The 9,530-nt window shown below is 62.0% G+C and overlaps 1 protein-coding gene across 1 annotated transcript in view; it reads right to left on the reverse strand.

Annotated features, from left to right (window-relative positions):
- The window catches only part of NBEAL2 (neurobeachin like 2), a 29,830-nt gene that overhangs the window by 8,921 nt on the left and 11,379 nt on the right, over positions 1–9,530 (reverse strand). Inside the window, exons 10-32 of the mRNA XM_042022312.1 lie at positions 8,858–8,935; positions 8,686–8,769; positions 8,460–8,558; positions 7,140–7,711; positions 6,924–7,056; positions 6,726–6,845; positions 6,314–6,644; positions 6,134–6,216; positions 5,936–6,028; positions 5,474–5,645; positions 4,929–5,062; positions 4,684–4,843; positions 4,508–4,610; positions 3,958–4,111; positions 3,678–3,836; positions 3,435–3,594; positions 3,192–3,277; positions 2,264–2,923; positions 2,013–2,191; positions 1,781–1,940; positions 845–982; positions 470–775; positions 232–381 (exon numbers count right to left, since the gene is read on the reverse strand). Coding sequence (XP_041878246.1) covers positions 232–381; positions 470–775; positions 845–982; positions 1,781–1,940; positions 2,013–2,191; positions 2,264–2,923; positions 3,192–3,277; positions 3,435–3,594; positions 3,678–3,836; positions 3,958–4,111; positions 4,508–4,610; positions 4,684–4,843; positions 4,929–5,062; positions 5,474–5,645; positions 5,936–6,028; positions 6,134–6,216; positions 6,314–6,644; positions 6,726–6,845; positions 6,924–7,056; positions 7,140–7,711; positions 8,460–8,558; positions 8,686–8,769; positions 8,858–8,935 — 4,314 coding nt within the window. The remainder of the gene's footprint in view (positions 1–231; positions 382–469; positions 776–844; positions 983–1,780; positions 1,941–2,012; positions 2,192–2,263; positions 2,924–3,191; positions 3,278–3,434; positions 3,595–3,677; positions 3,837–3,957; positions 4,112–4,507; positions 4,611–4,683; positions 4,844–4,928; positions 5,063–5,473; positions 5,646–5,935; positions 6,029–6,133; positions 6,217–6,313; positions 6,645–6,725; positions 6,846–6,923; positions 7,057–7,139; positions 7,712–8,459; positions 8,559–8,685; positions 8,770–8,857; positions 8,936–9,530) is intronic.

Here is a 9,530-nt window from a genome sequence, read left to right on the forward strand (position 1 = left end):
ATGACATCCTGGGGGTGAGGAACATGTCCCCAGGATAAAGAGCACATCCCTGGATGATACCCCAGGGGTGAGGAACATGTCCCCAGGCTGATACCCCAGGGGTGAGGAACACGTCCCCAGGACGAGGAGCACCCAGAGTGATGTGCAGAGACACACCAGGGGTGAGGAGCGTGTCCCAGGCTGAGGAGCACACCCCAGGGTGACATGCCAGGGGTGAGGAGCAGGCAGTACCTGGAACAACTTGTGGCTGGCCGCCTTCTCCTGCTCCCGGCGCTGGGAGCTGCTCATCATGGCGTCGTAACAGGCGTTCCAGAAACTGGACATGAGGTCATGGCTCCTGGCGAACGTGTCCATCTCAAACTGGGCCATGGTGGGCTGCACCTGGATGAGCAGAGAGGCATTTCCAGGGCTTGGTACCCACCGCCCATCATCCAGGTATTCCCCCCGGGAGTCATCCCACGGCACCCACGTGCTTCTCGATGAAGCCCCTCCACTCCGGGGTGGTGCAGAAGAGCTGGAAGTCCTCGTAGAAGGTGGGGCTGCCGTTGGTGGGGGGCAGCGAGGGCAGGAACTGCTGCAGCTGCAGGGTCTCGTAGCACTGATCCATGAGCGTCCGGATGATGGGCACCAGCCAGGAGAAGGCCTCTGACCTGGAATGCAGGGAGCGCCGCAGGGGCGTCTCCAGCTTCCCCAGGAGGTAACAGGCCTCGTCCCTCCGCGGGGCCGACGTGGTCTGCAGGAGGCTGTGCAGCTTCACGTAGGCCAGCGAGTGCAGCTGCGGGACAGGGGACGTCAGGCGGGGCCAGCGCGGGGCCAGCGCAGGGCCCGGGGAGGGGTGACCCACCTGGGGGTCCTGCAGCAGGATGTACCCGATGAGCACCCGCAGCCCCGTCTGCGCCATCTCCTTGAGGTCCGAGGTGCCGCTGGCCAGGTGGTGCCACACGCCCAGCTTGTCCAGCAGGCTGCTGACCCCCTCGTAGATCTGGGGGGACACCGTGAGACCCCACCCAGGCAGGAATCCCAGCCCTGCCCAGCCACCGGCTCCGTCCCCGTCACCCAGCCCTCCTCGGATTAGGGTTTGGGTTTAGGATTGGGGTAGAGCCCAAAACTAGTCTGGGCTTGGCATGAGGTTGGGGCTCAGGAATTATGGTCAGGGTCAGGATTAGGGCTGGGGTGTAGGATTGGAGGTAGGGTTGAGCTTTAGGACAAAGGTGTAACAGGTTTAGGATTAGGATGTAGGAAGTACAGTGATGTTACAGGCTGTGAGTTAGGGTTTAGGTTTACACTAAGAGTTAGGGTTAAGATTAGGATTAATGGTTGGGCTTTATGACAAAGATGTGGAGTTAAGGTTTAGGATCTTGATTTAGGAGGTACAGTTTAAATTTAGAGTTTATGAGTTAATCTTAGGGTTTAGGCTCAGGGCGTAGAGTATAAAGGGTTGCTTTTATGGCAATGGTTTAAGGTTAATGTTAAAGTTTAGGATTAGGGGCTAGGATTAAGGTTTAAGGGTTAGGATTGGGATTTGATTTAAGATTATTAATAAGGCAGAGATCATTTCCTAAAATTAGGATTAGGCTTTGATTTAAATCTAGGATTAAGGCCGAGCTTATTTCCCAAGGTTAGGATTAGGCTTTGATTTCAGTTTAGGAATAAATCTGAGCTTATTTCCCAAGGTTATGTTCAAGCTCTGCAGGTAGGGCTGGGTTTAGGGCCAGGGCTGACATCAGGGATCAGCAGAGCTGGGGTTTGGGATCAGGAATCCCCGCTCATTCCCATCCACCTTCTCGCTCCACAGGGCCTGGTTGTTGTGTCCCTCGGAGAACAGGAAATCCTGGAGCAGCCGCAGCAGCTTGAGGGCGTTGTGGGTGAGCCCGGGCAGCGCGGCTGGGCCTGACTCCTTCAGGTCGGTCAGCGCCGACTCCAGCATCATCTCCAGCAGGCTGCGGGACAGCAGCGGCTCCGGAGGGTGCCCTTCCCTCGGGATCCAGCCCCGGGACGCGGGCGGGCCTCACCTGCGCTTGATCTCGTCCGGGGGCCGCACCAGCTCGCAGGCCGTGCCCAGCTTGGTGAGCACGGAGAAGACCTGGCCGCGCTCCCTCCAGGCCGCGTCGTCCCAGCCCTCGACCCCGCGCCACGTCACCGAGAAGATGATGTTGGTCAGGAGGTTGCACAGCTCCTCCTCGGGGGTTTGCTGCCAACGGAGGGCGAGGTGAGAGGTGCCCCAAGTGCCCTGGCGTGGTGGGGACGAGGGTTTGGGGCTCACCTGGGGGTTGCTGGTGTTGGAGACGTTGTCGCTGGGCAGCACGTCCTGGTAGCTGCTCTCATCCAGGATGTTGGACAGGCTGGAGCTCTTGCGCGCTCGCATTCCCGGGAAGGGCTTGAAGCTCTCCAGGGGCGAGGGGGTGCCGGGGCCGCTGGCCGGGGTCTGGGTGCCGCTCTCGGCCGTGGCCATGGAGCTGGTGCTGGCCAGGTCCAGCCCCAGGTCGAAGGGAGAGGTGGAGAAGGGGGACAGCGGGTGGTAGACGCCATCGAAGGGGGGGCCGTCCCCGGGGTTGGAGGACGAGCGGCTGGCCCGGTCCGAGGAGTCGAAGGACTTGAAGTTGTAGCTGTGGAAGGACTTGGTGCGGCCGCTCGGGGAGATGGAGTGGTCGGAGAAGCCCTCGGAGAGCTCCTGGTCCGAGGCCTCGTATCCCAGCGGGAGGAAGACATCGAGCTCCTGGAGCTCGGCGGGCGAAGGGCTCATCCCGTCCTTGCTGGAGGGCTCCGAGAGGCGCAGCAGCTCCGGGCAGCCCGCGGTGCTCAGGCTGTGCTGGCGGCACTCGTAGGACTCCTTCACGTAGAGCTTGGTGAGCGTGTCCTGCCAGCCAGCCAACCTGGCCAGCTGCTTCACCAGGTCCTGCTGCGCGTAGATCAGGTGGAAGAGCTGCAGGAGGAGAAGGAGAAGGAGGAAGGAGGAAGGAGGAAGGACGCTGCTGCCCCAGCTCCCGATGGATGGACCCATCCCAGGAGCAGGAGCACCCCAGATCCTCCAAAACCATCATGGAGTGCTGGGACTCCACCATTTCCATGCTGGCAGATCCATGTCACCACCATCCCCATGGCCACCACTTTTGGGCGTGGCTGGGTGTCCAAGGAGCTCAGCCCTGGGGTGACACCTCCGTCGCTTCCCGCTGTGCCCCGGCCCCGCTCACCTTGCGGCAGATGTCGAGCCGGATGCTCAGCTCAGCCTGGTGGGACAGGTACACCACGGCCACCAGGTCCTTGTAGCTGGGAGGGTCTGCGGACAAGCAGAGACAGCACAGTGGTGGGACACTTCCTGCTGTCCCTAAAAGCCACCAAAGACCCAGCCCAGCTGAGCCTCGTGGGAAGCCACCAGTGACGACCCCATAGCACGTGGCTGGGATGGGTGGCCTGGGGTCTTTGGCACACGGTACCTGCCCCCAGGACCTGCTCCGAGAGGCAGCGGAAGAGCAGCATGGAGCCGGGAATGTCACTGAGGTGGGAGATGAGCCCGTGGTACCCGATGTCCTTCAGCTTCAGGCGGCTCTTGCTGCGCTCGGGGACCTTCTCGTACTTCAGCATCTTGTAGAGGACCTGGTGGGATGGTGAGAAGAGGCCACCTGCCTGTGATGTCTCCTCTGGGACAACAGGAGGTGGGCTCTGGGGTCCTGCCTTACCTTGAAGACCCTTTCCCGCACTTCATCCGAGAACTTCTTCTGCACCAGCAGGGAGAAGAGCAGCTCCACATGGCCCGGCTCGAAGAGGAAGGCGAAGAGCTGCTCCTGGGCTGGGGAGCCCTTCAGCAGGCTGTGGATCACCTCCAGCGCCCCACAGACCTGCAGGACACGGGGCTGGTTGTCCACTGCCCTCTGAGCATCCCACCGGGACCTCAGTGGCTTCTCCCCAGCCCATGGCTCGCTGAGGGGTTTGGGGACCACAGGGTGGCCGGTGGCACACCTGCTGCTCGTCCTGTGCCCCAGCCAGGTAGTTCAGCAAGCTCTGCATCTCCTCCCCAGAGAAGCTCCTGCAGAAGAAATCCTTCACCAGGCTGAAGAGGGAGGTCTGCACCGTCTTGATGTCATCGGTGGCCGTGGTCTTCTCCCTGGAGGTGCTGATGGACAGACACGCATGGGGACGTGTCCCTTGTCACCCATCGCCAGCATCATCCCAAATCCCAACGCAGAACCTGAGGAGCTCCAGGGAGCCTGGTGGGGACAGCCAGGGATCTTCTGCCCCACTGGGAAATGTCCACCCCATGCATTTGGGTCACCTTGCTGCAGAAGCCACCGCGCTCTTGGTGGCTGCTGGGGGAGGATTTTGGAGCTGGGCACAGGCTCAGGGATGGGACACGGAAGGTGCTGCACCCACCACAGCGCTCCCACACTGGAAGGAGGGATATTATCCCAGAAAAACGGTGTCTATCCAAACCACAGCTCCCAGGGGGGTGAAGCCCAACCAATGCCACCCCGACAGCATTCCAGGATTCCAGCCCTGCGTGGCAGCTCACCCGTAGTAGGTCCGGATGGAGTCCAGGATGAACTGCACCCCGTACTTCTTGCGGATGCGCTGCTTGTGGTCCTTAACCACGCTGGCCAGGTACTGGATGTGACCTGCAGGGAGAAGGTGTGAGGATCCCTCGGAGGCCGGGTGGGATGGACATTCCCGGACATTCCCAGTTCCCACCTAAGCGCACGGCGAAGTCGCTGTTGCTCCAGATGCGGAAGTCGAAGAGGAGGTGCTGGTAGAGGAGGTGCAGCAGGAGCCCGCTGCCCTCGGAAGCCACCTGCTCCATGAGGATCTGCGAGGCCACCAAGGTGCTCATGTCCAGCAGCGCGCCGGGGACCTGCCATGAGCGACAGGGGACACTTCCAGCCCCTTGGGAAAGGCAAGGACCGTGGGATGGGGATCTTGTGGGGAGCCTCCCACACCTTGTGCAGCAGCGCTCCGATGATGGCCGGCCCGTGGCACTGCACCAGGCTCTCCTGGTTCACGGCGTGGTTCCGCAGGAAGTTCTTCACCAGCAGCAGGAAGGCGGCCACGCTGTTCCTCTCCAGCCTGCTCTCTGCAGGGCACCGCGACCTGTGAGCCCCGGGCCCACCAAACCCTTTCCCGGAGATCCCACCCAGTTGTCTCTCCAAACTTTTCACCCCCTTCTCCTGTTTCCTCCAGGCTGAAGGAGACGGAAGCCTCTGCTGCTTTGAGCTCGGAATTCAGCAGCTGGATATCGGGAGACAGCACGTTCCACCCGCGCCAAAGGTTCCTGGAGCCACCCTCATCTTCCCAGAACTGCTTGTGACTAACTGGGTCATAACAGCATCCCAAGCAGCTCCTCCATCACCCTGCAACTCCTGGAGCCACAGGCCAAACCTCTCCTGCCCGTGGTGGACACCTGCCAGGTCCAGGAGCACCTCCATGGTCACCTCCAGCCACCTGAGCAGGACAGCCCCTGCTCCACGTCCCCTGAACTCCTCACCTGAGGACTTTCCCAGAGGGATGAGCATGCCCTGGGCGTTCCTGGAGGACGTCAGCTCCGGCCCCACCAGGTCGTTGGTCTCCTGCTCATCCTCGGGCTCCTCCGTCTTGGACACCACTTGCTCGAGCAGGGGCAGGAGCACCCCCATCCCACCCACGCAGTTGACCACGTCCTGGGGGAGGGAGGGGACAGGCTTTGCTGGCTGGTGGCAGCAGGGTACAGGAGGAGGTCCACGGCACTTGGGGTCCCCAGATGTCACCTGCTCCCCTGCACCACCCTTGGTGCCCACCCTGGACACTGAGGACCTATGGGACAGATGGGTCGTGGTGGACCCAGTACCACGGGCAGAGTCTTTGCAGGGCCCAGGGGATCTGTGGGGGCCCTGCCCTGGGATCGTGCCCCAGGAGGGACCCCTCTGCCTCCAGGCCATGGGGTGGACGGGTCACCTTGTGCCCAGCCCACCTTGATGTCCCAGTTGACCACTTTGTGCCCCGTCAGCCTCCCGTCCAAGCCATGGCTGGGAGAGAGGTCCAGGCAGATGTTGTTCCTGCAGGCCTGGAAGAGAACACCATGGGAGCATCCCAATGGTCCTGGATGTGTCCCTGGTGGCCCAGGGCCCACCAGCGCTGTCCTTGTCCCCAGGGGAGTGGCTCTCCTCACCTGGGGGGTGTAGTACAGCAAGAGTTTGCTGCTGAGCTCCACCAAGTCACCTTCCAGTGTGAACGGGGATGTGACGTTTGGTCCTGGGGGAGAGGACTGGCGTGAGCTGGGACACGGCGAAGAAGACCCCGGTCACCCCCAGCACCCCGGGGACATCCTCCACGCCCTACCCTGATGTACCTGCACAGAAGAGAGCCTTGACCTGGGCTTGCTGCAGAGCCTCCCAGAAGATGGCCACAGAGCCCAGGTGACCCTCCAGCGAGGTGGGGCTGCCCCACTCCGTGTCCTGGCTTCCGGCCGCCGTGGTGGCCACCACCCCCTCGGTGGGCAGCTGCGTGGGGGTCCAAGAGTGGGGGCCAAGGGTGGCGGGGACAGACTGGGAGCGTCCCAGCACGGGGTGTGGGGGAAAGACCAGCTCCGGCCCATGGGACGCTGGTGGGTGACCGGCAGTGGTGGTGGCCGTCGTGGTGGTCCGGTGGCCCGCGGAGCCAATGCAGCAGGAGGTGAAGGACTGGGAGGGAGAAGGGGTCACGCTCAGCCCCAGCTGAGGCCATGGGGAGGGGTCTGGGTGGGCGCTGGGAGGACCCCCCACCTCGTGGAGGGATGGGAAGCGGAGCTGTGCCGTTTTCCGCAGGTGTCCGTCGGCGTAGATGCTGACGACGTTCTGGCCGAAGGGCCGGCGGCCGGCGACGTGGACGATGTCAACGCAGTGCTGGAGGGACAGAGAGGGACATTATGGCATCACGGTGCCCCTGATGGGGACAGGGGTGGGGATGGGGATGATCCTCACCCACGCGGAGTCGTTGAAGGCAAACTCGGGCAGTGCCACCGTCATGTAGTCCTTCTTGGTGCACACGGCCACCACCAGCACGCCGCCCGCGGTGAAGAACGCCTCAAAGCCCGTCCCGCCCGCCGTGAAGAAGCTGGTGGAGAAAACCACGGAGAAAACCACGGTGGGGATGGTGGTGCTGCCCCTCCTCAGCTCACCCCCTCCAGCGGGCATCACCTGTAGAGCTGCCTCCTCTTCGGCCTCGCCGGCTGCTCCGGCTCCTCCTCGCTCAGGCACAGCCAGGCGTGGAAGGCGAAGGCGCCGCCGGGCCACTTCTGGATGGTGGGCACCATGATCCCGGCCATGCCGGGGCTCAGGTCGAAGCTCTGCAGCGCCCGTGGGGGCCCCTCGCCCCTGGCCATGCCGGACAGCGCCCGGATGACCGGAGCCACGTAGGGATGCGGCCCCCGGCCCCGCTCGCGCCGCAGCAGCCGCAGGAGCTGCCGCAGCTCCCCGGGCCGGATGGAGAGGCTGCCCAAGGAGCGCAGCAGCTCCAGCAGGTTTTGGGAGCAGGCACTGGGAAGCGCCGGCTCGGTGGCCAGGGCGCCCAGCAGTGAGCCCACCATGCCCGCCTTGACGCAGGTGAGGCGGCTGGGCAGGGAGGCCTCGCAGAGGCGCCGCAGCCACGCTGACAGGAACACCTGGAGATCCCGGCATTCCAGCGCCGGCAGCCAGGCCAGCAGGATCAGCAGGGGCTGCTCGTTGCGGATGGGACGCACCGGGAAGGAGCTGTGGCCACCCTCCACCGCCTGCAGGGACACAAGAGGGGGTCGGTGCAGCTCCAGTGCTGTGGAGGGGGATGGATCCATCCCAGGCCACCCCGGGCTGGCAGCAGAGACCTTGTGTAGACCTTTGTGCATCCAGAATCTTGGACACTCCCATGCACCCAGAATTTGGAGACCTCAGACATCAAGGGTCTTGGAGACCCTCATGGATTAAAGATCTTGGAGACCCTCGTGCATCAAGTCTGTCAGAGATCCTTAAGCATCAATGCTTTTGGAGATCCTGTGCATGAGGAATCCTGGAGACTCCATGCATCTCCAAGGATCTTGGAGACCCTCATGGATTAAGGATCTCGGAGACTCCTGTGCATGAATAGTTTTGGAGACCTCCATGAATCAAGGATCTTGGAGACCCTCATGCACCAAGCATTCTGAAGATTCTTGTGCATCCAGAATCTTGGAGATCCCTGTGCATTAAGTGTCTTGGAGGCCTCCATGAATCGAGGATCTCAGAGACCCTCATGCATGAAGCCCCTTGGAGACCCTCCTGTGTTCAGAAGTACCAGAGTGAGCAGTTCCACATCCAAAAGGGCTCAAAACTCCCAAACCCAAGCACAACTCCAAGTGAAAGATGGCCCCAGGACCCCTCAGGAGGAAGCTGCTGAGAAACCAGCAGAGTGGAGAGCATGAGTGGGCTTGGAATCTGAGCCGAGATCCACAGGAAGCGCCAGTGTTGAGGGCTTTGCCCGGAGTCAGGAAAAGCGGGAATGCTCACCATGTTGAGGAGCTCCTGGAGCAGGCGCTGGGTGGGCTGGCCCTGGCTCCTCAGCACCTCGTAGAGGTGGGTGTAGCCGATGCGCTCCTTGAACACCTCCTGGAAGCACAGGGACAGTGGGATCCCAGCCGAGCCCCACCACGGGCTGAGCACCTCAACCCGCATGAAAATACCCAAATCCCTCCGTTTTGGGGTGTCCTCCCCAAAGGGAGGTCCCCCTGCCCACCTTGGCCGAGGGCGAGTTGCTCATGATGGCCGTGAGCACCCCGAGGGCGTGGACAGCGATGGCATCGGAGCTGCCGGAGGTGACCTACGGGGACACGGGAATGGGGGAGCTGCTGGGATATGGGAAGGAGGGGACACGGCCCACCATGGATGGTGGTTGGGTTCTGGGGTACCTGCTGGAGTCCATCCCTGTTCCATGTGGGAACCTTGTCCCGGGCTTCTCCTGCCTCCCGTGAGCTGCCGAGGTAGAGCTGTGGGACACGGGGTGGGCGTGGGACACGGGGAAGGGGTTCTGGAGGGTCCCCACCCCACGGATGTGTCCCAGGATTGTTCAGAGCCGGGAATGGTGAGGATGGAGATGGAGGTGACCAAAGTGTCACCAAGAAGGACACGGCACCCTGTCCCAGGATCATTTCGAGCTGGGAAGGGTGAGGATGGAGATGAAGGTGCCCAACCTTGGTGTCACCAAGGGCGAAACGCCACCCTGTCCCAGGGTCATTTAATGAGGAAAAAGTGACGGAGGAAGGGAGGGAGGGAGGATGAGGATGGAGATGTAGGCAGGCAACCCTGGTGCCACCCTGTCCCAGGATCGTTCAGAGCCAGGAATGGTGAGGATGGAGATGAAGGTGCCCAAGCCTGGTGCTACTTTGTCCCAGGATCATTTAGTACCAGGAATGGTGGGGATGGGATGAGGATGGAGATGAGGATGGGGATGGGGATGGGGATGGAGATATGGAGATAGATATGGAGATATGGAGATATGGAGATAGATATGGAGATATGGAGATATGGAGATGGGGATGGAGATGGGGAGATGGAGATGGGGAGATGGAGATGGGGAGATGG

This window comes from Corvus kubaryi, unplaced genomic scaffold, assembly GCF_017639235.1.
Source record: "Corvus kubaryi isolate FWS band 111438036 unplaced genomic scaffold, C.kubaryi_AGA036_p1.0 37193, whole genome shotgun sequence".
NCBI classification, from domain to species: domain Eukaryota; kingdom Metazoa; phylum Chordata; class Aves; order Passeriformes; family Corvidae; genus Corvus; species Corvus kubaryi.